The 27672-nt window shown below is 35.6% G+C and overlaps 1 protein-coding gene across 1 annotated transcript in view; it reads right to left on the reverse strand.

Moving 5' to 3' along the window:
* Positions 1-8167: 8167 nt before the first annotated feature.
* The window catches only part of PPP1R3A (protein phosphatase 1 regulatory subunit 3A), a 38565-nt gene continuing 19060 nt past the window's right edge, over positions 8168-27672 (reverse strand). Inside the window, exons 2-4 of the mRNA XM_049641716.1 lie at positions 13771-13829; positions 13533-13657; positions 8168-11617 (exon numbers count right to left, since the gene is read on the reverse strand). Coding sequence (XP_049497673.1) covers positions 9224-11617; positions 13533-13657; positions 13771-13829 — 2578 coding nt within the window. The 3' untranslated portion in view covers positions 8168-9223. The remainder of the gene's footprint in view (positions 11618-13532; positions 13658-13770; positions 13830-27672) is intronic.

Raw genomic sequence — 27672 nt, forward strand, 5'->3', positions numbered from 1 at the left:
ATATATATATATATATATATATATATATATATATATATATATATATGCCAAAAGATAAAATCCACTGACCAAAACAGAAAAATGAAAGACAAAAAACAAAACAAAAAAACCCCCTCCATTTCTGATGGCTTTTCATGTCCTGGCTTCTATTCCTATTGATGCCTATTTTCACTTCTAGCCCTGGAATAGTTTGTCTTTTTTCCTTATGATATGTTGTTCTTTTTTTCCCTTAAACTACTTTGAGGGGTTTTGGTTATTTCCAGAGAAAGCACTTTGAGTGAATGAGATTGACTATTACCAAATTTACATGGGCCTTAACAATTAAAAATGATGATGCCCAACTTTATAAAATAGGAGCTCTACACCTTCAATGATAAAACAGCTTTATAGATACATAGAATTGACCCCAGTGGTATTTTTTACGTGAGGAAAGAGTATACGTAAAAAGACCAGTATTTAAAAACTGTTCCTCTATGTCTTATGTGGGTAAGGTTGGGTTGAAGTCAGTAAAGGCAGAGCAAAGGTTTTAAGGCAACTATGCTAGCCTTTGTCATTTATTCAGCATGTGCATATTTTGTGATCTTAAATTGTGATAGTAGTTCCTTGGGTAATATTGCCAACACACATATCCTAAGCAGAAGTGAAGGAAATGCTGATCTACTGCCATTCACACTCTTAGCACAGAACACCTATGTGAAGTCAGGCCAAAAGTTAAGGTATTGCAAAGGCCAGAACTCGATGGAGAGACACTGGTTCTGCCTTAAAATGTCTTTGTCTCTCACTGAATATCTTGGGCTATTTATTTATATTTTAATTTATTTTTGCTATTCTAAAATTTTTTTTTAATGTTTATTTATTTTTGAGGGTGGGGGCGAGGGGCAGAGAGAGACAGGGAGACAGAGGATCCAAAGAGGACTCTGGTCTGACAGCAGAGAGCCCAATGTGGGGCCCAAACCCACCAACTGTGAGATCATAACCTGAGCTGAATTTGGACACCCAACTGACTGAGCCACCTATTTTTTTCTATTGTAATGCTATTGGCCTATGCCACGTTTGTTAAATGCCAATAATATGATCTAATTTCTTTCCAAAAATTTTTTCTTCCTCTTACAGATAATGAGCAGAATGTATACTCATAACATAGCTTACAGCAACATATGCTATTACAATTTTGAGTAGAATACAGTGGCCATCACTCCTTTGGCAAAAGTTTCTTCTATCTTCATAGTTCCACTTTGGCTATCCTGGATAATGGAGTTTTCATGTCCTGAGCCCTCTGAATAGGGTATAGGCTATAGTATCTGGTTCCACAGTGTTAAAATTATCTTGTGTCAGAAATGTAAATGACTTCTTTCCAGTGGTTTTTGACCAGTGCATTCTTTTTAAAAAGTTCCTGCTTTTTGTTTTTTAGTCATTTGCCTCAGCATACTGAATCTGAAAAAAATGTTAGACTTCTTTACTGAGGCTGATCAAGAGGTGGTATATTATATTATATTCTACAACGCTAAGGACAAGAATTTTACAAGCTATAGAGGTGTTCATATTGCAAGCTTCTACTTTTATTCATGTGACACAGGGTGATTTACACCTACTAGCTAGAATATTTTGTTGGATTTTTAGGCTGACCTTACCATTTTTCATTCAAATTGTGTAACTTTTGAAAGTGAAAGGCGTACTATTAATAATTACACTGGGACATCAGGAAAAAATAAGCACTATATCAATCACATCAAGATGTATCTTCATTGTAGTTATTATGTTTGTAAAATTTAATTGTAATGAAGTATTTGGGATTTTTACTGTGGTTTTCGTGATGCATAAAATTATAGAGTTATAAAGATTCCACATCTCTGAAATCCAAGAAGCAAAGTGTTTATAGGACCAAACATTCCTTCCTTTGTGCCACTTCTTTTCCTAAATATTACCTCTGTTACTGAATTGGTCACAAGATACTGCAACTGCTGGTTTATATCTCCATCCCCTTTGCTATACTCAAGCTAGGTAAGACCTGGGACAGGTGCATTTCTTGTGGCCTGGAAGGGAATTGATATATATTTTGTTAAGTGAGGTTATTTGATTCATTGAGAAGAACAGAATAGTTTTAGGAAATTTTTTTTTAAGGAGCATTAATAAAGATACGATTATCTGTGGGGGCAGCTGGGTGGCTCAGTCGGTTAAGTGTCCAACTCTTGGTGTCAACTCAGGTCATGATCTCATGGTTCTTGGAATCGAGCCCTGCATTGAGCTCTGCACTGACACCGTGGAGCCTGCTTGGGATTTTCTCTTTCCCTCTCTCTGCCCCTCTTCTGCTCACTTTCTCTCTCTCTCTCTCTCTCTCTCTCTCTCTCTCTCAAAATAAATAAATATACTTTTAAAAAGGTATAATTATCTGTGGAAAAGATGGTGTGTTACAGGTAATGGACTTATATACTAGAATCACACCCTGTAGCTTGCTAGTATATAACTGTGATTCATAATATAATTTGGTATATCTGGATTAAAGGAGTAACAGTATAATGGTTAAGAGGGTCGACTCTGAAGAAAGTCTACTGGAGTCTGACTCTAGACTTTGCCACTTACTAGCTGTGTGACCTTGGAAAAACTAGACTCTCTGTGTATCTGTTTCTATCTGTAAAATGGGAGAATAATAGTAAATACTTCTCTCATGGACTGGTAAACATAAATGAGTTGTTGCACACAAAGAGCTTAAAAGAGTGCCCAGTTATTGTAAATGCTCAAGTGTTGGCTATTGCTCTGTTGTTATAATAACAATCGCCCTTATTATAATAATTATAACAGTGATAAATATTATTATTGATACTGTTATTATTAAATGATGAACCTCACATGCACAGATCAATAGAGATACAGGTATAGATTTATACTCAAATATCCCAGCTAACTGGGTACCAAGCAAGAATGAATTTTTCATTCCTGTAATGAAAAATCAACATGTTGCACTTAAATATTAATTTAAGGATGGGAGTAAGACCAGGTAAGCCAAATAATTCACATGGGAGAAGGTAACTAATTAAATTGAAATCTATAAGATTTACCCCAAATATTGAAGACTATGAAATAAATATGAAGGATATTTATAATCTCTTACCTTTACTTCCTATTTTCCTTTCCAACTTTCAAAGAAGAGAAATGTATTTAAAATATTTTCACTTATATCTGCAAAGGTGGGAAATAAATTATCTTTTCTTTAACCTTTACTCCCTTCAGAATGTTTTCACATGAACATGGGGGACTTAAGTGCATAATGAAAATGACAATTGAATTTCCCCAAAATTCATGGGAATACTTGGAAAGTGTCATTTAATGTATAGAAAACATGGTATCAATACCAGTTTTAGAATGTATGTATAAACATGATTTAAATGTGTGGTATTTTCATAAATTCTCCATGTTAAAATATTTTATAAATTGAACATTAAAAGCCTCCTACATAAAATTATTAAAAGTAGATTATGGTTTATTTCAGTGTTTACAAAGAAAATGTCTAATCTTTTATTATACTGATTTTTAAGCACTACCTCTTTGCTGCTTGATATTATGTTTTATAGTGTCTTTAAGAAATTTTAGATCTGTTTTCACTCAGAACAAAGTCAACCAATACATGGCACTGATGAATTCTACAATACAGTAAATGTGTATCTTACTTAATTCTTAAGACACTAATTGCAGATGCTCTCAAGCTGTTGTGTGACCTCATACTACATTTCCAGGCTATATCCTGCTTTTCTTTAGACTCTGCCTCAAAAATAGACATATTTTTGTGTTACCGTTTTAATTTCGTATCTAATATGATAAAATGAGTGTCTTCAAGGAAAGGATAATACCAACTGCGTCACTACACACTGTTAGCAGATCATGTTCACAGCCATTACTGTCACTTATCAGATGTTCGAATACCATGCACACATGCGTGTGTGTGTGTGCGTGCTTATGTGAGTGTATTTTTGAATATATGCAATATATTCATATATAATATAGATTATATAATACATATTACTCTTTTATATGTTAATAGGGCAAATGTTTTCTTTTAAAAAAAATCCAGTGACTATTTTTGCTGGTTGTGCTATTTGCTTCACCCGAAAAGTTGACATGCAGAACAGGTGTGAAATTGAGAGATCAGCCGTTTTCAAAGGGCATGGCAGCAGTTCAGAAGATTGAGTTTCTTACACTTTATACCTTGTGATGTTTGTTGGTTTTTAAACTGCTGCACTACTTTATCTGAAACCAGGTCTTGTTCTATCAATTTTCACATTAGCCAGTGAATTGAAGTATGCATTATTATTCTTTTAATATATAATCAGTATGTTATTTTCCATGAAACAGAAGGAAGGGGGTGTTTCTTGTGCTAGGAAGAATTCACAAATACAGAAAATCAATTGAACTCAAGAGAAGTGGAAAGAAAGGATTGTTTCTTTCTTCCCCACATCCCAAATCCACTGCATTGCTCTGTCTTCTCATTCTCTTGGCCCCTTTCTATTTGGTCTTTGGTAGTTTACTAGGCCATCCCAGCTTTGTTCTGATAAAATTTATTCATTGTGAAGTCAGACCTCAGAGTAGCTTGTCTACGTTTTAGAGATAAGATAGACAGGAGACATTGCTGCAGTTCAATTCTATCCACAAGTATTGACTGAGGGATTCCCACGAACAAGACCTTATGAGGTGATGGGAGGGAAGAAGAAGCCATTGTCCCTGTCCTGAACAAGCAGGCAGTCCAGTTAGGATAATTAGTGAAATGCCTACTGCATGCAAGAAAGTTAGCATCATAAGAGATCTAAGAACGAGGAGACTGCACAAACTGAACTGGTAGGAGACTTCAAAATGATTGGGGCTTGAGGTGTACATAGAAAAATGTGCAGAGTTAGATAGGAAGAATAAAGATATCTGCAAGTGACCTAGACAGAGGGGTGTATATGAACAGCCACAAAGGAACAGATGTGCATGGCATGTCCTGGGGACAATGTGCCTTGCTTTCCTGACAGAGGACTTAAGGCAGAGAGTAGTGAGGAATAAGGCTTCATGGTTCAGGTAGGGTGATAAGGATGGTGGGTGAATTCCAACCAAGACCAATAACTTGATTAGGCATTGGATGAAATGTGCCACAGAATCAGAGTTTGGAGGCATCTCAGCCAAATAAAAATGAATTCACTGTAACCCACTGTTGATTTACCCATACCACCCTTTAGTATCATGAATATAAAGAATTGGGTACATTAGGGGAAAACTTAGGGAATTTTCCTTAAATTGTCACATAATATATTGTTTCATGTTGAAAAATGAAGGTAATATATACGCATTTAGCAAATACAGAAATAACACAAAACAAAAATGCTGAACTTGTTAAGGAGTTATTTGTTTAATAAGTTTTTAGCATAATACAATGATGACATTTCTCAAAAACATATGATCCTTCGAAGCTCGGCTAGTGAAGATTTAATTTGCTATTTAAAGAGGTTTGGGTAAAGTTATTGCAACAGATTAATGACCAAATCTATTTTTAAAAGACAAAAAGTAGATTATGTTGCTATGATTTTTATTATGAACTGTTTCTCAAAATGGAAGAAAAATAAGTAAATTCATTTAAGTAAATAAAAGTAACTTTGTTAGCTGGTCTCTTCACACACAGGTACCACTATGAAGACCGTGGAGGAGCATGGCCTCCCAATATTTCTTTCATACCTTGTCGTGGAATCAAAGGTGACCTCATTCTCAGTTCCACAAGAACTGGCTGAAACGGGATTCAGATAACAAAAGACAACCCCCATTACATTGTTCAATTTCTGTATTCACTCTGTAAAAATTTGAAAGATCAGAGACCCTGATGACAGAAACCAGTGGATGAATTGGCCCTGGGGGTGACAGTCCTCCCGCCTGCTATTTATTTCTCCTGCTAGTTTTTTGTTGTTTTGCTATGTTTGCTTTTTTGGTTTCTTTATATGCAAAAATCAGCCTAATACAAAAGGCAGCAAGCCTGGTGGTATGAGATAATATTCAAGACAAAAAAATTGTTAAGAAAGTCCCACGAATACTATTTGGGAAAAATAGTTTCTTTATTTCCCCAAATTTTGTCTGGATATCTTTAAGTTTTCCATTTACCCAGCAGACTGGCTTAAGATAACAAGCAAAAATGATCCTGTTTCTCTCACAAAATGGTGACAGTCACTGTTTCATTATCAAAATATTAGAACTCCCCAGGGAAGCGTGACTGCATTAACCCAATGTTCTTGAATGTTGAGGAGTGAGTCATATCATTGACTCATTTCCTTTTACATGGAAAAATCTATTGGGATATTGATGGCTTATACAGATACGATTTTTTTAAGACCGTTGATTCTACTACCTGTACTTGCTAACTAATTTTTAGAATATTCTTTCTAATAGAAGCCCAGCAAAATAAAAGGTGGTGGGGATTTATCACATTTCTTAGCCACTTTAGGAAGTAGATGTGTAGTGCAGTTCTCTTTGCTTATTTTCGTGCCACACCCTCTTTTGGCCCTTAATCAATACTCGCGGGTGGGATGGGGCAGGAGACATGGTGAGAGCAGCTATGCTTATAAATATGACCTTACCATGGTGATTCACAGTTGAATCTTTATTAACCAGAGGCTACCAGTTTTTTCTGAGATCCACTTCTGTTGCTTATCATAATGCTGTGATCAAAATGGGTTGCAAAAATCTTCCTCTCCACCTAGCAATACTTTCCTAAGCGTTTATGGTTTTATTTCAAATTCTTCATAAGAAATGTTTGGAAAGTCAGTTAAATCACCAATTATTTCTTCATTGCATGCAGAGAAATACATAATTAAATATTTTAAATTCTTTCAAACTTCTATTGTCATATTACAAATATGCATGAGAAGGTTTAGTAAGTTAATGTTACCAAAAGTCAAGTAAAAGAGATAAAAGAAATTACATTCTTTTATGTATAAGGGAATAATTACAGTTCAGGCAACTGTGTTCATAAAGTAATGTAGTATTCTTTGCATTAATAAGATATGGCATATTGACTGAAACTCTTAAAGGTAGAATGCAAAAACCATGCCATTAAGATCTGAAGAAATACTAACCTTATTTCCACTGTAATTTAGACCTGTCAACAAAATTATCAGGATAGCAGTTTTAGAGATAATATTCTAGGTACAGCCTACAGTGTTCCACTTGTATTTATTGAAAATGTGCTTTCTCAAGCAATCAAATATTTGCCATAAGTTCTACTTCAGGATGTTTGTATTTGTTCAACTAAAAATTAAGGTCAAGCATTCAGTTTCAATGGGACTTGAGACAAGCACACAATTAGAGATTTGGAAATAGTTGTGTATCTAATGAAAATTAGGGAAATGATTTACTACCACATTAAAGTCAGTTTAAATGCTTCATTCTCATTTTTTCTTCCCATAGATGCATGTTTCTTAGAACTGTGGGATGAGATAATCAGGTTTTACTCATTGAATTTACCTTTACAGGTAAATAAACAGATTATCTTTTCTCTTTGAAGACCAACGTTACATGCTCTAGGAAAGAAGTTCCTATGAAAAAGAAATCACCCAAAAGGATTCCCTCAGTGTGACTCTCTTCCATATTTCTGGCCAAGTCAAAAGTATCAAACTATATACCCATGCCTCCTTCTGGAAAATTAGCCATTCAGTGTATCAAAGGAAGTACTTTACCATAGACCAGAGCACAGGATTTTTGCATCTAGCAGTCATTCAATAAATGGTTGTTGAAATCTTGTATAAAAATCTTTGCATTACCTTTATGTGATCAAAATGATTAGTTCCATGATTTCACATACTTAGCCATAGATAATAACAGCAGCCAATGTCACTGCTATATTGGATATTGATTTCTCCCTGAGTAGATTTCTAGATCTACTTAGTTGCCTATTTCAAACTTGAGTAATCGGGGTACCTGGGTGGCTCAGTGGGTGAAGCGTCACACCCTTGGTTTCAGGTCATAATTTCATGGTTTTGTGAATTCGAGCCCTGCCTTGGGCTGTGCTCTGGCAGTGCAGAGCTTGCTTGAGATTCTCTCTCTCTCTCTCTCTCTCTCTCTCTATCTGCCCCTCCCTCACTCACACTCTCTCTCAAATAAATAAATTAATTTAAGAAAGAAAGAAAGAAAGAAAGAAAGAAAAGCCTGAGTTATTATCTGATATATAACCTAATGGTATTATAACTATCACCAATGGTTAGTTGTTCATTCTCTATATGCACCTTGGGAAATAACTCATTGTCTTATAACAAAAGCGATTAAAAATTTTTTTGAAGACAAAAAAATACTACCAAGTAAAATAGTTCGTTTGGAAATCTTTTTTTAATTATTATTATCATTTAATGCTTTATGCTTTATAAGTACAAATTCATTCTGAAGCAATGCTTGTACAACTTTAAAACCTCAACTCTTGAATAATTGACATTAAAATTGTTCAGCTGTGTTATGCTTTCTCTTTATACAAGAGAAAAACATTGCTTAAGGACGGGCCACCCACAAAATTTTGTAGATTACAAGATTATCTCCCAGTTGCTTCAGTCTCTGTCAGATTCGGCTTATGAGTGCTCTTTGAATGTGTGAAGGAGGTAAAAAGGATTTGTGTATAAAGTATTCAAACAAACAAGGTCTTTCTTTAAGTTTATGCATTTCAATATACATGGGTATTGTTCTTAAAAATATGGAATCAAAGTTGAAAGATTTGATCTATCAAAACGTGCTGATAAATGATACAGTGATAAATGCAAATTTCATGGTCAATACCAAAAGACCAAAAAAAAAAAAAAAAGTCCTCTGCCATTGTTCATGTTTTATCTATTTTTTTTTTTTAACAGTAGAGGGAAAAATACTCTCGGGGGGAAAAATGAAGCTTTACTGCAAAAGAAATGAATGCAAGAAATGACACTTTAAGTAGTGAAGAGACGTGAAGCATTGCAACTTCATAGCCTGCTAAGGAGCAACAGCTGTACCTAATTTCAACTTGACGTGCTTCAGATCTCATATTCATATAGGCATTTAATGATCCAAACATAATGGTCCTATATAGAATAATTACTTATATGAAGGAGCAAACTTCATACGCATTCCTTTTTAAATGATCCTTCAAGAGAAAAACTGCACTGGGTCTTTGAACAATGAATAGTCTCTTTCACCAATCCAAATGTTTGGGGCTAAAAAGCTTATCATTTAAGAGAAAATAATAATAGTGGTGAGGTTACTTCTTTTTGACAGACTCTTTTTGTCTCCCCCCTTCCCAGGATAGCCAGTACAATGAAAAAAGGTAGAATGCCAAGCCAATCATCAGGTCATACTGGTAGATAGTTACAAGAAAAATCAGAAACAAAAGGAAATAAGGTATTTTAGAGTTGGTGTATTTCGAAATCAGAGATTCACTGCTTTCACTTTGACCTTCCTGGCCAAGGAGACTAGCAGAAGAAGAGCTCTCGGATTCCTTGTCACCTGAAGAGCCCGGTGATTGTCCAGAGTTGAATCCTTCTTTTCCATGCCTTGCCTCTTCCATGTTCTCCACGGCTTCACTGACGGAAATCTTTGGCCATAGAGATTTTTCCTCACTGCATTCTGCTTGTTGAAAAATCTGGCTTGTCAATCTTTCTCTGCTATTACCTGATGTCACTACTCCTGAACTTTTAGAAACTTCTTCAGGTGTAGACCCAGGATGAGGGTGCTTCTCGGTACCCGGGATTTCACTTGTTGGATTGCAATTATATTCTGATTTAGTAGAAATAGATTGGAGAGTCATGGTAGTAATTATATTCTCTACAGCAGTTGCCTGTTCATGAGATGGCACTGAGGTTTTAGCATGGTGATTGGAAACGTGAGAGCCATTCTGAGAAGCTCTATTAGTGTCTGAATTTAAAGCAGAATGAATAACAGCTTCTAGATCCGTTCTCTTTGATGATTCTTGGACCTGTTTATGATCTCTGTTTTCTGGAAATGTTTTTTTGTCTGTTGGTAACATTCCCAAATGTAAATCCAGTTTTGAGGCTGCCTTTTGATTGCCTGTAATGACCTGTAAGGATTCTTCTACAGATGTGATATTTCCAATGCCACGTTTCTTCCTGTCATGTGTCTTCCTGGGATTGTACATAGATACGGTTTCTTCTTTCTCCGTTTCATCTACGTGTACATTACAAATACCCAAACGTGACTCCTTTTCAAAATCATTGTCATAGATTACACCTCCTGTATCTCGTTGACAAAGGGTATAATGTGAATCATCATTTCTCCCTTCATGTGGATCAAACGCTGTTGCCTTTACCTCGATGGGCCTGTCACTTCGTGCTGTCTCTTGAGGTAGCTTAGCAATTATTGCTTTTTCTCTAGCAGACATGCTTTCTAGAGTACTTTCTGATGTTGTCTTAATTATATAAGCTGTACCTGCTTCTGCTCTCTCAGTAACACCATGATCAGCTAGAGAAGACAGTTCACAGCTCACTGTTTCTTGGCAGGTAAACAATTCTTCCGTAGGAGTAGCTTTCAAACTCCTTGTATTATCTCTCTTTCCCCACACGTCTTCACAATCTGCTTGTTCCTTGATCTGTTCTGTTCTATTTGTCTTACTCTCTCTCGCTTTTCCCTGACTTTCCAGAACATTCCAACTTTGTTTGTGTTGTGCGTTCTTATTCTGATCTTCAGGATTAATCCAACCTGATTTTTCTTCTTCAACTTGGAAAAGACAATCATTCCTCAAAACTTTTCCATTTCTTCGTGAACAAACCTGATCAGGCATCCCTCCAAAAGTGGTGCTGTCACTAGTCGAGAGACCATGCTCTGGAGTTAACCCAGCTTCTTCCCGACGTAGACTTATCCTTGGTGAATGAAACGTATCTGCTCTGATTGTCTGGTCGGGAATTGTGGTGTCTTTACTCAGCCGAACGGCTAGGTCTCTGTTACCAGCTCCGGTCCCTTCCATACTTATTTCAGAGTGGCCCTGCTTCCTTTCTTGGTCATGTACGACTGAATGAAAATTTTTGCTTTGTTTTTCGTTAACACCTGAATGTGTTCTTTGCTCCCCCTCCTCAGTCTTACCATTGCCATGATCTTTCTTAGAAGATCCCTTTCCTACTGCTTCTTCTGAATGGAAATCCAAACAGAAACCTCTTCTTAAACATTCCCAATCTTTCACTTCAATTTTCTCAGCTCCTCCTTCATGTTTTTTATTGAGATTCTCTGTGACTAGTTGATCTGAGGAGGGGCAAGATATTTGCACTCTGCCTCTCGCATGGGCTGGATTAGCATTATCATCCAGTACTTCTCTGCTGCCCATGTGTAATTGCACTAATTCATCACTACTAGTGTCTCCCAATGGTGGCTTGATTTCTCCTATATCTGGAGTAATTGTCTCTGAAGGTTGATGACTACACTTACTTCCTGAGGAGTATTTTTCATTGAAGTAAAAATCTCCCTTGAAGGAGCTTCCTGCTGATGAACTTGGAGACAAAGGCCTTTTAAACATGTCAGTGTACACTTCACCATGGATTTGCTTCTTCTCTAACCCCTCAGCTCTATTTGGAAAATTGACCGGATCTATCGCAAATGTATTCTTTTCATCTCTGGAAGCTGTACTTCTTATTAAGCATTGATTTATCTTAGGGGATAAAGAACAAAAACAAAACAAATAATGACCAAATGATTTTAAATATACAAAATGAACTCCATATATTTCATTAACGGGGCTAGCAATTAACCGGTAGGTTTCCTTGGCTCGTTTCATTTATGGATTTTGTATAAATTCTCAAAGCCGGATGTTTTGGGGGGATCCTTGTAGGCTATGACTTGGGAATGAGATTAATAAGAAAAGGGACCAAAATTAATCACTCTCCTTCCCAGCTTCCAAATATCACATTGTATTATTCAACTATTCTTGCTTGTCATTGCACTTTCTCCTCACTTAGGATATACACATTGATAGCTCCATGCTAATCAATTAGAGAGCAGCTTCCTGGGTGCCCCTTGCTGCATTTACACTTGCTGTAGGTGCCCCTATTACAGCTTCTCTTATTAATATGTTTTCTGCAAAGCCTCTGCAAACTATTAATAGCAAAACGTCACTCAAAGAAAAGTGAGGGAGTTAATGTCTCTGCAAATTCTGTTTTAATGACCCTCTGCCAACTGGTACTCAAATGTATTTGAGCTCTTCAGTGATGCCAACTGTCAGGATTTAACAGTGAGATGCCTGTGTTTTTTTTTTCTCCTCATAACTGACATTTGCATGATCTCAATAATTATATGCAAATCTTACGTTTTCCCCTTCTTCTCACATAAGGCTCATGTTACTTGTCAACTGCACAGCTGTCTTGTAAGCCAATGCCTGTGGGTTCCACAGATTTGGTTGTATTTCCATCTATTATAGAGCTTCATTGTTTTATGCATTAACGTCAGCATGGAGCAAATTAGCATCTAAATTACAGCTCCCTGTTCATTTATTGGATGTACAATCTCAGTAACTTCTAAACAAACTTTTATATTTGAGTCTGCTCATTGTAATGAGGTGTATTGGTGAAGTATGTGATTTTTCAGGGCCCTTTCATTATATTCTGTGGTTTGAAAAAAAAATGGCGATGTTAACTTTCAGCTGGTGAGAATTCTCACAATGGGTGACAACTTTGTAGTTTCTTAAAGTTGGAGCAAAGTAAATTGCATACTTTAGTGATGCAGCTTCCATATCACTATAGAAAAGGTAGGAAATGTAGGGAAAGAGATGAGCTCTATTTCTTTTCTTTTCCAGCTCTGACACTTGAAGAGGCAAATGTCATTTTAATCTTAGATGATTATGAATCCATGTATCCTAATGATATGAGCTCCAACCAAATACAGTAAAGGATAAATTGCATTATGTGACTCATTTACTCCCATTTCTTCCTTTGTGATAAAAATGCTATCTAAACCATCCCCCCAAAAATTCCAAATAGATTGAATGTTCACCAAGTGTGAAATTTATGATAAATTTAATACTAAATTGTACAGTGCTGGATTTGTTTCCTGTTTAAAAAATATAGCACAGGCTATTTTCTCCTCATTTGGTAATTTAATACTTTCCAACAACATAGAACTGTGAGGGTCTCATAAAGATGGAAGTAAGTTTTTAAAAATGCTGCTAAATGCAAGAATCACACTTGAAGAGCTGGACAGACTCTAACAATCATCTAGTCCAGCCCTCTCATTTTAGAGATGAGTTTATGCTAAGTGTGCACTTGTCACAAAGATTAGAAATGCACATCAGGATAGTGCTACCTCTTCTGTAATTCCTACAAACTATTACTCAGAGCCGCTGGTAAAGAGATAAGAAATGAATGTCATTAATTTACCACTGCAGAGACCAGAAGCAACATACTGAAATCAAAGTGCCTTGTTGATCAAGCTAGAGATGTGAGGACAGAATAGGCTGTGCTTTCACATTTGCAAATTATATTAGTTGAAACTATCGAAAGGCAGGCGTTGCAGCATCTTTGAAGCATAAATGGATTCATCGTCTCTAATACCGTGGCAACCAGAACACTTACCATCAACTCTAATTCTATTTCATTATGTTCATCATGTTCCCTGTTTACGTCTTTTACATTTTGATTACTGGTTTCTGAGTCTTCCTTGTCTTCATGGGAACAAACAATTGTTGGGATGTAGGTATCTGCAAAGTTAATATAATTGTATCTATGTGAGATTATTATCATCATAGGCTTTAACAAAAGACACAGACTTTGTTTAAAAATTAATTTGAATAAATCAAATAAAAAATAGTACCTGTAATCTTTGAATTCTCAAAGTCATTCTCATCTGATGTCAATAATGATTCTTCTTTACTGTCAAATTTAAAACAAAATGTTATACATGTTTTCTGGGACTACATCTTCTAAGTATTTTTTGTACAGGGGGAAAGTCAAACAGATAGCGAGCCAAATAAGTATTATACAACCTTTCATATTTTCTTGCGTTACTTTGTATGCTTTATAAATAAAATTGATTTCTTAGAATAATTCAGTAGCAAATATTAGTAGTAGAAAAATTTAAAAACAACTTCCATAATGCTGCATTTCTAAATAAGATTGTGTTGCCTATATTAAAACTTACATAACCAAAGTAAAAATAAGTGTAAATGTTGATTATTCCATCATTCATGAATTTAATATTTGCAAGTGAGAACATTTTTCTCTTGGTTTAAATGCTAAAGTTTTATGAACTGTCAGTCCATTTGTGGTCATGGAAATTGTTTTTTAATGTTCTAATGATTAATTTTTTGTGTTCTACTTTACTCAAAATTCTTTCATTTGGATGGATACAACATTAACTCTCCTTTCAGGAAAGGAGAAAACAACAAACTTACTAAAAAACTGAAAGGCAGCTAAATTTATACTCAGTTTAAAGACTTTATGTGTGTATTGCCAAAGGCTGATTTTACAACTAAGACTTCAGATTGCTCACATGAAAGCATATATTTTCTTTCTTTAAAATTATTTGGGTTATACTTCCTTTATAATAATATTCTGCATTGTGATTAAGAAAGGTAAAAATATTTTTATTTCAAATGTACTCCATTTGTAGTTTTATTTGTGGAATCATTAGGATTTAGATTTGTCCATGACACTCAGCAAGAAAAATGTTACTGAAAAAGCCCATTTTGTGTATAGCTATGTCACAAGCCAATCTATCAGAAACGATTGGCCCAGTGTCCACATTTTCTTGTATTGTCTCAGCTGAATTTTCTTCTAGTGACTTTTCTCAATGACTTTTCTTGAATAAAATGCACGTAGAGAGTTGGCAATGTCTGATAAAGTTGTATAATACAGTCTACTCTTCATTACATGGATAATGTTGATCCAATTTCCAGGAAAGCCAGTCTTTTTCAACAAATCATGAGAAAACTGCAAATTCTTCCATCTGGACTATGCAAGAAAGAAATTCAGTTTTGTATATATTTATGATGCTTAATTGTAACTTCACCAAAAAGATTTGGTATTTTCCAGTGGGCCCATTAAATAAAATAAAGTTTCTATATAAATATAGTATCACTGGAAAAAATATAACATTTACATAGTGGATACTGACTTAATCTATAAATCTGTATCGTTTAATGAGGCCAGTAAATATGCAAAGATTTATTTTTATGGAATTTAACTGCAAATTGATGCATTTTCCTTTCTCCACACACCTAATATATAGGAGCTTTAAAAAACCCAAACCATTAAATATCATTTGATTATTCTTGCTTCCTCTTTATTCCCATAACAGTGTTGAAAAATCTCATTTGTAGAGGGAAAATCATAGACATTTAAAGCCTTCTGTTTTTTACTAACCAAAATGCTCTCAATCATTTTTCTAAATTAATTCTCTAAGATAATTCAATTTTTTAAAAAATAAGTGCATCAAAAGGAAATAAACCTGCTTCTAACTCATTTTGGGGATAATTAGTTACTAAACTGTGTATTATTACACTGGTGTCTTACAAAACATGTAAATACAGAAATATGGGGGGGGGTGTGGATCTTAGATTCAGGAATAAATACAAGAAAGAGAAGCTGAACTACATGAAATTTAAATATTATATCAAATATCTATGCAGTAAACTAATAGAAGATGTGTAAGACTCCTACAAGGAAAAGAATAAAATTGTACCAAGAAATACTAAAAACCTAGAAAAATTGAGAAACATACCATGTTCATAGATAAGAAGATACATGAAAGTATTCTTTCCCAAATTGATCCACAGATTCAATCCAATTCTAATCAAAATTCCACAACAGTCTTTTATAAAATTTGAAAATATGATTTTAAAGAGAACAAAGGACTGAAGAAAGAAGAAATATTTCTGAGAAGTATCTGTGAGGAAAACTTGCTCTACCTGATTTCAAGAGATCTTATGAAGTTTTAGTTACTAAAACAGTTATGTTGTGGGTGCCTGGGTGGCTGGTTCAGTTGGTTAAGTGTCTGACTCTTGATTTTGGCTCAGGTCATGATCTCATGGTTCATGAGCTCTAGCCCCATATCTGTGCTGATAGCACAGAGCCTGCTTGGGATTCTCTTTCTCTCTACCCCTTCTCCCACCCGTCTCTCTTTCTCTCTCAAAATAAACAAACTTTAAAAAGACAGTTATGTTGGCACAGAGACAGACAAAGATTGAGAGCTTAGTAAAGATTCTCACATATCTATAACTTGGGTATATGACAATCATAGTATGTCACATAGCAGGTAATAAGAGATTTCCCAATACATGGAGACAGGGAAAATGACTATTGTTATGAGAAAAAAAATGAAATTGGCACAACCTATATTCAGAAATCTACTCTGGATGGATGAAGATCTGAAATGTCAACAACCTTGAAATTCTTAAAAATTTTTTTTAATGTTTATTTATTTTTGAAGGAGAGAGAGACAGAGTGTGAGTGGAGGAGGGGCAGAGAGAGACACACACACACACACACACAGAATCTGAAGCAGGCTCCAGGCTCTGAGCCGTCAGCACAGAGCGCAACGCGGGGCTCGAACTCACAAATGGTGAGATGGTGACCTGAGCTGAAGTCAGACACTCAACTGACTGAAACACCCAGGTGCCCCAGCAACCTTGAAATTCTTAATAGAAAATGCATGTGAATATCTTATGGACTTCAAAGTAGGAAACATTTTCTTAAATAAGAAAAAAAGTGGCTATAAAAAGGATTGTCAGCCTAACTATATTGAAATTTAAAACTGGTTCATTAAAATACATATTTATAAGAGAAATGTATAAATTACAAACTAGGAAAGAATGCAAAATCAACACAAATAAGTATCAAGACTACATAAAGAACTCCTACAAATCAATAAGAAAGTACAAACATTTCAATAGAATCAGGGGAGAGGGACAGACATTTCATAGAAGAGAAACTTCATATAAGCCTATAATATGCACATAAAGGGGTAGTCAGTATGGTTAGAGAACAGAGAAACGTAAATCAAGACCACAAGGAGATACTCTTTTATATCTATTTAATTGATAAAAATTGCTATCAACTACAGAATCTTGAAACAACCCAAATGCCCATCAACAGAAAAGTAGACACAAAACTATGGCATATCACAAAAAAGAATATTACATAGCACTCAGAATTAATAAACCAAAGATTCATACAACAATATGGATAAATCTTAGTAACATAACATTAAGTGAATAGTCCAAAAACATTACATCAAAGGATGTTCTTTTTTATATGCTAAAAACTACTGAAATAATTTGAATACATATATGAAGGAAAACAGAATATACTAAAAAGCTAAAAAATCAAGAAGGCTTGATTTTCAAGATTATGGTTATATTAGGTGGGACAATTTGGGGTAAGGAATGAGAAAACAAGATGGTTAGGAGTTGGTTATTGTTTTGAGTGGTAGTTTTGCAGGTGCTTATTACATTATTTAAAATATCTACTTAAACTCTAGTTTCAGATAATTTGTTAAGACAAATGAGTTGCTCTTTTGATTAGAGGATGTCTATAGATCAAATCCCACTCTGAAACTCAAAGTATCAGTCATATGACCATTACATCTAAAGAGTATAATTAAAACAACTTTAGAAGAATTGAGGAGAAAGACAAGTTGATGATGATAGGGCTAGAACTATACACAATTTTCATAGAAATGAAAAGCATTATTGGATGTTTCTAGTCTCCCTTTTATGTTCTCTGAGCCCTTTGTAAGCGGGCAAGTTTCTTATTTATTTATAATGCCAGTGGCTAACACACTGCCTGGCCCATAATATTGGCATAATAAATGTTGTCCAATAAACGCATAGCATCCTTTCTACTCTTCCCTGGTCTTTACCTTTTTGTCTTGACAGTGCAGAGCTTGCTTGGGATTCTCTCTCCGCCCCACTCCCACTCTCTCTCTCTCTCTCTCTCTCTCTCAAAATAAATAAAAATAAAACACTTTTTTAAAAAAGGGCCATTGATTCTTCTAGAAGATATTTTGATCACCCACTCTCATAACTTCCAATAAACAGTGGAAAATTCAAGATAAATAAACTATAGCCTTTTATTTCTAGGAAGCTATAATGTAATGACTAAAATAGGTGCATCAATAGGCAATTATAATCATAATAAGTGATAAATATTATAATAAATTATAGAATATTATACATATTCTCTAAGACAAAAAAAGAGAGGACAGAAACAATGAGGTTATTCTGTGGGAGAATCATGGGATTTTTTACAAAGGAAATAACATTTTGAGTTACTGAGTTATTGAGAAAAGTAGGAGCCTGGCAATGAGAGAAGAATGGCAAGGTCATTCCAGACAGAGGCAATAACAAGTGGTAAAAGATTTAAGGGTATTTAAGGGATTTAAGAAGGCACAAAAGAACGAGACACGTTCAGAAATGAAATGTTCGGATTGTTTGGATTGCATTTTTGGGGGGGGGGGAAGAATGCCAAGGAACAGAACTGGAGCTAGTTTGAGTACGTTTTTTTAAAGTTTTTATTTAAATATCAGTTAGTTAACACACAGTGTAATATTAGTTTCAGGTGTACAATTTAGTGATTCAACGCTTCCATACAACACCTGGTGCTCATCACAACAGGAGCATTCCTTAATCCCCATCACCTATTCAACCCACTCCTCATGCCCCTATCTCCTCTCTAGTAACCATCAGTTTGTTTTTGAGCATGTTTTAAAGGGCTTAGCATGCGGGGAAGTGGATCTGAGTTCTTTAAGCATGTTTTTAGCCACTGTGGGCATGGTGGGTAAAGGGAATTCAATGGGAGAGAGACATGGTCAGATGTCCATTTCAGAACCAGTCTCTAGAGGTACATTAAGGGACCTTTCTAAGGAGAACCTGGATAGAATGAGCCATGGTGGGGCAAAAAGACTAGCCATGAGATGACTACAGTATTTCAGGCACAAAATGATGAGGGTTAAAGGCGATGGCCAAGAAGAAAGAGGAGAGGAATGAAATGCTACATCCTTTTGATGTAGCAACAATATGATTGTTGATCAATTCCTGTAGATAGATTTAAAAAATGACTAAAGCTAATGCACTTATGAGATTTAGAAATCTACTATTTTTCCTCCTAAGACCTAAGTAAGGGAGAGTTAAGTCTGGTAGTTAACTGGGGCTCCTGCACTACCAGTCAGTACGGTGTTGAATTAGTCTCCAGGGTGGTTTCTGATCTCTTATGGGCTGGGTGATCTGCTTCTCAGGTACCCATGAGAAGCACCTTCCTCTCTAATCTCACATGCTTAGATAGGGGACCCTCAAGTTATGCTTATTAGTTTTCTGGGTATTATTCTAGTCCTTCACTGGGGAAAAAGAAAATGCCTCTTCATCCATTCTGTTCACCTGGGCCCATAATATTCTAAGTAGTTACCAGTCAGCCTCTAGGTTGGAGCCAACTTGTTTTGCTAGATTTGGGCATTCTATCTTGATGAATTTCTAAGGAACTAGAGATCAAGCTCATAACGGAACTTTAAGCATGCCAGTTGTTCAGGAGCCCTGCTGCCTTGTCCTTCTCTTTTCCCATAAAAACTATAGCTCTTGATACAACAACAGTTCCCCAAATCTCCTTTCACATCAGAAGCACCAGGTCCTATCTCTGTAAGTTTTAAATTAATAGGCCTGCACATGGAGGTGGGGTGGGGGGAATGGACAATGATATTACTGGTAATCTCCTAAAGTGATTTCATGCGAGGCAGACTTGCAAACCCCGATATAGACGTGGTGTGTGTCAGTGCACGGAGTCCATTGGGTCTTGTGGCGCAGGTGGCCCCTTCCCTAGTGATAGGCAGTGGAGAGAGTCATTCTTCTGCTTTCGTTGGCCCTCCTGGCCCCAAACCCAGTTCCCTTACTCCGTGTTAGTTTGATAAGACTTTGTAACACGCTTTCCTACTATTTAGAAAACACTTATGGGTAAAGAGAAATAAAGGCTAATGCAGAGGTTTCTAGTTTCAGAATGCCAAAGGATGGAACTACCCTCACCTGAGATGGAGAAATCAGGAGGCGAAGCAAGGGTGAAGGAAAGCAGATGGGTTTCATTGAAGGAAATGTGTTAGGCTTAGAAAGCCTTTGGGCTTTTGACAAAATGGGAAATGAAAATTAGTTCTTATTGAGTGAAAAATGCCCAGATTATGTTGTTTTTCTTTTACCTCTCATAATACCATTGCACAAAGGCTTGCAACATCTTTACATTTAAAAATTTTCCCCCACTTCAGAGAAATGGGATATAGTACTGAAATTTTATGTGATGGCCTCAAGTATATAATAAATATGTTTTGGATGTGTAAAGAAATTAATGATTTCCAGTTAATGATCCCTATGAAATGTAATAGTAACAAAATATATAGTAATCCGTATTCATTCATTCAGTCAAGCATCATTTAACAAATGTTCGAGTGCCCACAAATTTCCAAATGTTGTACTAGATCATCACAATGAATAAGACCGAGTTCCTGCCCTCAAAGAGCTCCCAAACCCGTGGGAAGACAGATACTTTTTACACAAATCACAGTGTAATAAGTGTGTGTTCAGTGGGGTGGAAGATGGGGTAGAAATAGTTTCCAGGAGGATCTGGCCTCTAAGTTGAAAATAAGAAGTAACGCTAGTTAGGGAGGAGGGGAGCGGCAATTCTAAGTTTAAAGTGTCATGTACAAGTATGTTATCAGTAAAAAAGAGCTATTTTAAATATGTCAAGCGATTTAAGATACAATATAGGAAGAATGAAAGATCAAAACCCTAGGTATCAAATAGTAGTCAGCCAGTTCAAGAGGCACAAACTTAAAATCCTAACAATGCTTCTTAAAATGTGGTTCACTGAGCGCCTTCAAAAAATGACCTGGTACTCATTACAAATGCTGCTTTGAAGGCCCAAAACCGGTTCTGAATCAGCACGTCTGGAGTGGGGAGTAGGAACTGCATTTTTTAGTAGAACTTCATTTTTTAGTAGATGTTCTAGTGTTTGAAAACATCTAGTCTCACTGCTCATATAAGGGCTGCAGGAAGACACTCTAAGAATCCAGGAAAGTGATGCAGGAAGTAGCTCCTTATGTCTCTGACTTTTCAGCAAGTCCCATCCAATTCTGTAAGGATGGCTGCAGCTCTATGTACAAAATAACTGTTTATGTATCACATATACCCAGAAAATAAGTACATTGGAAAACAGACCAGTCTAGGTATCTTATAGAATAAAATGATGAAACATCGATAAGGTAGAAATTGAAAGGTATTTGCAACATATCTAATAAATTAACAAGAAAATAATAATTTGTGTTTATGAGTCAGCAGTTAATAACTCACAACTTGAGTCAGTTCTACAGACGCTCAACTTCTTAGCCTCATGTAACTTCAGAAATGTTATCCTACTTTTTTTTGCCAAACTCCTCCGATTCATAGGACCTCAGTTCTGTAAGAGGCCTCATACTTGGATAGTCCCATCCCATCATATCATAGACAGAGAAACTAAAGCCTAGTGAAACAATATGGCAGAAGTCACGCACACTAACTAGTAAGTAAACTAGAACTATGTTCAGATTTCTTGGTCACCATGCCAATGTTCTCTCATAGAGGGTCAAACCAGAGTGAAAAAGAAAGGCTTGGATGCACATCTCATTCACCACTTACTAGCCATGTGACTTCAGACATGATACTTAACCTCTCTATGCCTCAACTTTCTCCAAAATATTGCCTCCTCTTTATATAGGGCTATTATTTAACATAGTCTCAATATGTGTAAGTGTTTGATAAGTTTATTATTATTATCACTACTGTGTGGTAAATATGTTTTATAATACCATAGCACCCAAGTCCCATCTTTTTCCTTTTACTTGGACTTACCTGTATTTTTTTTAATGTTTACCCTATTCTCTCATATCTTTAATTCACAAGCTACTTTCAAGAGTAAAATTTGCAACCCATGATAGCATACTTGCTTAGTTGTTTTTAGTGTGCCCTTCTTAGAGGACCATCCTCCAAAGAAAAATCACCAGATCTTCAGTGAAAGTAAACTTTTATTTAAAAGTGTCCTCTCCAAATACAGTGTGCATGGGAATGTTAATTCACACTTTGTTCTATCACCCAGTTGTTTTATTCAGTGTCAAGATCTGGGCACTGAGTTAATGCTACTGCAGTTTCTGGGTATATGGACCTTCTGCTTTAACACTGTCAAAATGTAGTAGGTTTTGTGTAAGTAATCATACGGTTTTCCTAAGGTCCTGTAATGCCATTGTGCTAAAAGTTCATATGTCTCTTAAAATAGGAGTGAAACGTCTCGGAGACCCATTCCACACAATCTACGTCTGATGTGATGGAATTACCTAACCAATCAGGGTAAATGTCAGGATTAGGTTGTAGGCAGCAAAAGTGTAACTCTTTTCCAAGAGGAATAAAAAAGTTGGCATAAAAAAGGATCACTTCCAAAGTGAATCATGACTTGTCTCTGTGTCTCCTTAACACTGCTTGAAAATGCTTGGCATTGCTCAAAGAGAATCAAACTTCCACTCTGAGATAAACAGCTAAAGAGTAAATAAAAGTTGAACTGAGAAGTTCAGCCTGTCCTTTTGTTCAAAGCTGGGGACCTCATTTTATTTCCTCTATCATCCTCCTTTAAAGAAAGAAAGGAAAATAAATGAATGGAGAGCTTTTAAATTAGAAAAAAAAATATGTACCTCAATTGAGATTTTTTAAAAAAGACACTTAGGAAGAGTACATTAGCCTTGACATTGGCACAGACAAATGGCTACTTCTAGAAATACCAAAAAGACTTTCAGACATTTTTATTTTAGCCTTTTCTGAACTAGAGGAAGAAAGGAAGCAAAAGCTTGTACTTAATGAGAGGTAAAGTTTGTAATACATTAACTAACTACTAGCGCTTAATATCTATTCCTTTGGTGTTACAATACCTGGAGTCTTCTCTTAATCATGAATAAAACTGAAAACAGAAGCGAAATATATGATCAAAAGAGAGAGAATTAAAGAGATAAATTTCTAATTGTGCACAGACGTATCTAAGGAAAAACATTTAAAGGCATGATGCAGAAGGGATTTAGATTGAAAGACGAGTTACGTTCAGTTCCTTGATGATAAAGAAAGGACAGTAAAAGGAAGACAGCTCTGCATTATTAACAGGGATTGAAAGAAGCAGGAAATCATCTTAAAGAAAAACTTCAAAATTTTTAAATGGCTTTATATTCCCTTCGATGCTGAATCTGGAGATGAATAACTAATACGGTAAGGAACATGGTATTTGTGGACATCACATTCCTTATCTTTAAAGCGAAAGCTCTGGATTAGATTAGGGATATCAAATACAATACCCTCATGCTGGCCTCCCTCTCTAGCATCCATGGCAAGCACTGATAACGCATCAAGGGATTTCCTTGCTGAGACTCCACTGAGCTCCACGAACCTTCTCCGCACAGCCTGGCATCCACCACCTGTCAACCCCTTTATTGTTCAAATTGGAATGAATTTGCTCTTCTCACTTTTGCTATTAAATAGCATGCCTTCCAGTTTTAGAGTTCTATATTTATATAAATAATGGGAGTATCTATGAATATAATTTTGACATGTTTAATTTGGAAATTTCTTAAACTAATTAAAAAAATCAAAATGCTAGAAGAATCAGTAGAAATAGCTGTTAACCTAAAATTGTAATACAGTCAAAAATAAACTCTTGATAAAATCTTATGACCAGCAGTATCAGTTCAAATTGATAGAAATCCTACCTGCACAGTGTGTGAGCTCATCTTCTATTCTTTGTAATAAAGATGACAGAATCATGTATTTCCACATTATTTGGCTTTTGTCCAGGTAGAACGTTTCAAATAATGGAACATTACCAGTATCAAAACTGGTTGGGATAAATAAGTGTATTGGATAATATGTAACATATAAGCTAATTTATTACTTTTAAAATATAATCGTAAACCATGGCAAACCACATGCCCCTTGCGTAAACTCAGTAAACTGCTCAAGCATTCAAGAAACTAAACACATACCATGACATTAGAGAGCAGATGGTTTTATAGAGTCATTTACCTGTTTTCCATTTACTACATTTCTGAAAATCTCTACTTCTATTTCTCAGAGCATTGCCCATTGCCTCACTGCTTGATTGTGAATATGTACTGGAAACAATGGTACTGTGCCTTCTTGATGCAGGAAATTTCAATAAGTGAAAAACATACTTTTGCTGAAAAATTCTTTGTTAAGTTTCTTTTCCAAAGTTTCTTCATTTTGTCACTCTTTTTCCTACTCAGGATTGCCCCTTCGAATCTGCTTTGTTATGTCAAAGCACTAGGTGCTTTTTTTTTTTTTTTTTCTTGCTCACTTCACCTCACAGGAATCAGGACAAAAACAAAACAAAACAAAACAAAACAAAACAACAACTACTTAGATTTAATTCTGTGATGGCATCTGGGCAACATGTGCCATTTTGTGGCAATGTGTATTTTCTAAAGAGGTACTAATTTGTGAGGATCTAGGAGGATCTTGGAGGTCCAAGTGTGAACCAAAAATTGTAGGTCGCTTTGGGAGGAGATGTAATTATAAGTAGAATCCATGAATTTTAAGTGAAGAAGGCTTATAGGTAAACCTGGCCCAAGGGGGGCCTCTGCCACGTCCTGCCAGTTATACTCGTTATACTCCACTGGGGGAGAAATGTGAATGTTTGTAAGCGATAGGTACTGGAAAAACTAAAGAATACACATCAGAGAGATTTCAGAAAATATTCTTAAACGTATTGGCCCACAGTCCTTATTTCACTTGAGTTTTAAAGGAAGTAATTGTCACCCATGGAGTAGGTGGGTGACAAGAAACTAGAGATTATTCAGCTGAGACTCTTGCTACTTCAGAAGTCTGACATTCTTCTTCTCCACAATTCCCCAGCAAAGTGAGTGCTAAGAGCTTTATACCATCTCCATCTTTCAAAAATTATCAGAGTGTTGTCATGTGAATTTTTTTTCCAGAAGATACTAAATTGCAGGCATTATTTTTTTCATAATGATACTGATTTTGTCTCTGGTGGTGTAAAAAGTCATTATGCACAGAGTCCTGACTACTGAGCCAGCTAATTGCAGTTTAAGAAATTCTGATTCAACGTGTTTTCTTTGTGGAATCTACATGTAAGCATTGCCTAAGCTATTTGGTTTGTTAAATCCAGAGCTTTGACATCCCAGCTCTATAGCATTTGTGTTACGTGTCGTTTGGAAACTGTTTTAAGAAAAAGCAATTTCGATCCCTACAGTGACCAAAATATCTCTTAAAAGTAAATAAAATAAATGTGTGAAGCACTGGAAAAATAAATAAATAAATAAATATTTCTACAGAAAAAAAGAGAGAAAGTGCTTTAAAGTGTAAATCGATATATCCAGTGTATGTTTGGAAGGGTTGGGAGACGGAGTCAATACAAAGGAGCATGAGACTTCCAGACTTGAAAATCCAATCATTCCAGAAGTGACACCTCTGGGAAGGAATTGTTGCTGAAGTAAGGGTGATGGGTATGAAGTCAGAGCACCAGCCTGCAGCTATTCACCTGAGCATCTTTGCCCTCAACTGTGTCTCAAGATAGCAGTGTTGACAAGTAGTAATTCATTTTTTTTATGGGGAACAAAGTGCTAAGAAACTTCTCCAACTTTTTTCCCAGCTTCTGTCCAATCCTGTCTCCTGACCAAGAATTTCAAGCATGTGTCAATACTCTTTCCTTCATCTGGATAGTAAGTTGGGTGAGATGGTATACAGTTCAGTAGAAATACTGAAAGAACAATTCTGCAGTATTTCTTCTAGGAGATCACAGGTTTTATGTTTGTAAAAAGTCACCAGATATCTTAAATATAATAACTGGGACCAACAAAAGCAGAGGCATGACAAAGCAAGTTAGAAAAGTTCCAACACACGGTGCCTTCCTGTGACTACCTTTGTTAAATTTAAAAGCTATAAAGTCATTCTTAGCTTGTTTCTTCCTTGCTATGGAATTATACATGTCTATTTCCTCTATGTTTTTAATTTTTTATATATTATCAGCCACTGTTTTTTAGTTTTAATGAGTGTTTATGATATGAAGTCCGTTGTAATTCACTTCCATTCTCAAGCAATTCAGTTTCACCAACGTATTTCCAAACTAGTTCTTCTACTTATGCTAATCACAGGAGAAATTGATATATCAGGGAAAAGAGAAATATGGTAAATTGGGTTGGATGGTTTATGTTAAAATCCAAATAAGAACCCTATTATCCAAGTGGATTTGTATTTAGCTGCATTTGAAAAGTTTTCCAGGCAGACCGAGTAAGGCTTAAAGCATTATTTCTAAATTTAATGCTTTTGTGCACTTACGTCACACATTAAAATCATCTTAATGCACCTTTTTGTCAATTCTTCACAATAGTATTACAAAAGGAAGGAAGGAGAGGATACATTTAAAAAGCAAATGAAAAAGAACTCAATGGAAGCCTATTAGGCTACCTGTTGATAAGCATGTAAGAGAGTCATTAATATGCGGCTCATTGACATGATAGGCCATAATGACTCCTCTAGGGACGGTTCAGTCTATTGTGTCAGAGACTAGTTAGGGATTCATTAACGCGAAGACTCGTGACTTCTTAATATGCAAATTATTAACGCAATGCACTGAGGCATCCCTCACAAATGTCCACATTTTGCATTACATGTTTTTGCCACCCTTCACCCACCCCTTTTGTGAACTATTTTCTTTCTTCCATCTTCTGTTGCGGATTTCTTCACAAAAGATTCTGCACTCACGTGGCATCTATCACTTCACATTCAAAGACCTCCTCCCCTTCAGCGCATGTTTCTTGGATTTAATGCAGGTTTACATATACAAATCGCTTGAACATTTTGAATAAAGCAGTAAAAATTCAGCATAAAACCTGATTTGAGATATTTCTCCAAGGTCAAATTGGTTTTTGGCTAAAGGCAGGGCAATGTGAACAAAGTCGTTGTTTTTAAAAAGTGAGACTCTGAAACATGAATAGTATCATTTGTCCTGAAAGTGGGAGGGGAAAGAGAAACAGAGAACCGAGAAAAGCCCAAGAAAGAAGACACAAGGAAAAAAAAACATTTAATTAAACCAAGAAGAGTAACTATTCATACCAATGTAATACATTAAATGAAGAAATGGATTTACACTACTCAATGTCTAGCATACAGTAAGTAATCAGTAAGTATTAGCTGGTATTATTATGTTGGCATTTTGCATGTTGCAAAAAGTTGAAGGTACTATCCACATTTCCTATTGAAACAATACGAAAAAATATTATGGAGTGAAAGTTGTTCCGTCTTTGTCTTTGAATTAACATACCACAAGGAAGGGATCAAACATATTCTTTATTCCTACAGCAGAATTAACTACAGAATTCATGGAGAGATACTCAAGTATTTTTTGAAACTTATCCATATTTCATGTATAGAAAATATGTTATAATATACCTTGTCATGTGGGACTTTATATACTACCCATATTCATTTTCTTGCACTTTATTACTCTAGCCTTGTCTAAAATACAATAGCTTCTCTACTGCATTTCAGGAGAAACAGACTCTATTTCTAAATTCCATAAACCCTAAACTCTGCAGTGGGTCTACAGAAGTCTGTTTATCATGAAATTCGTATTTCCATAAAAAATCAGTAATTTTTTTAAGCTAACAGCTTATAGAAGTATAATGTGTATATAAACT

This window comes from Panthera uncia, chromosome A2 (assembly GCF_023721935.1).
Source record: "Panthera uncia isolate 11264 chromosome A2, Puncia_PCG_1.0, whole genome shotgun sequence".
NCBI classification, from domain to species: Eukaryota; Metazoa; Chordata; class Mammalia; order Carnivora; family Felidae; genus Panthera; species Panthera uncia.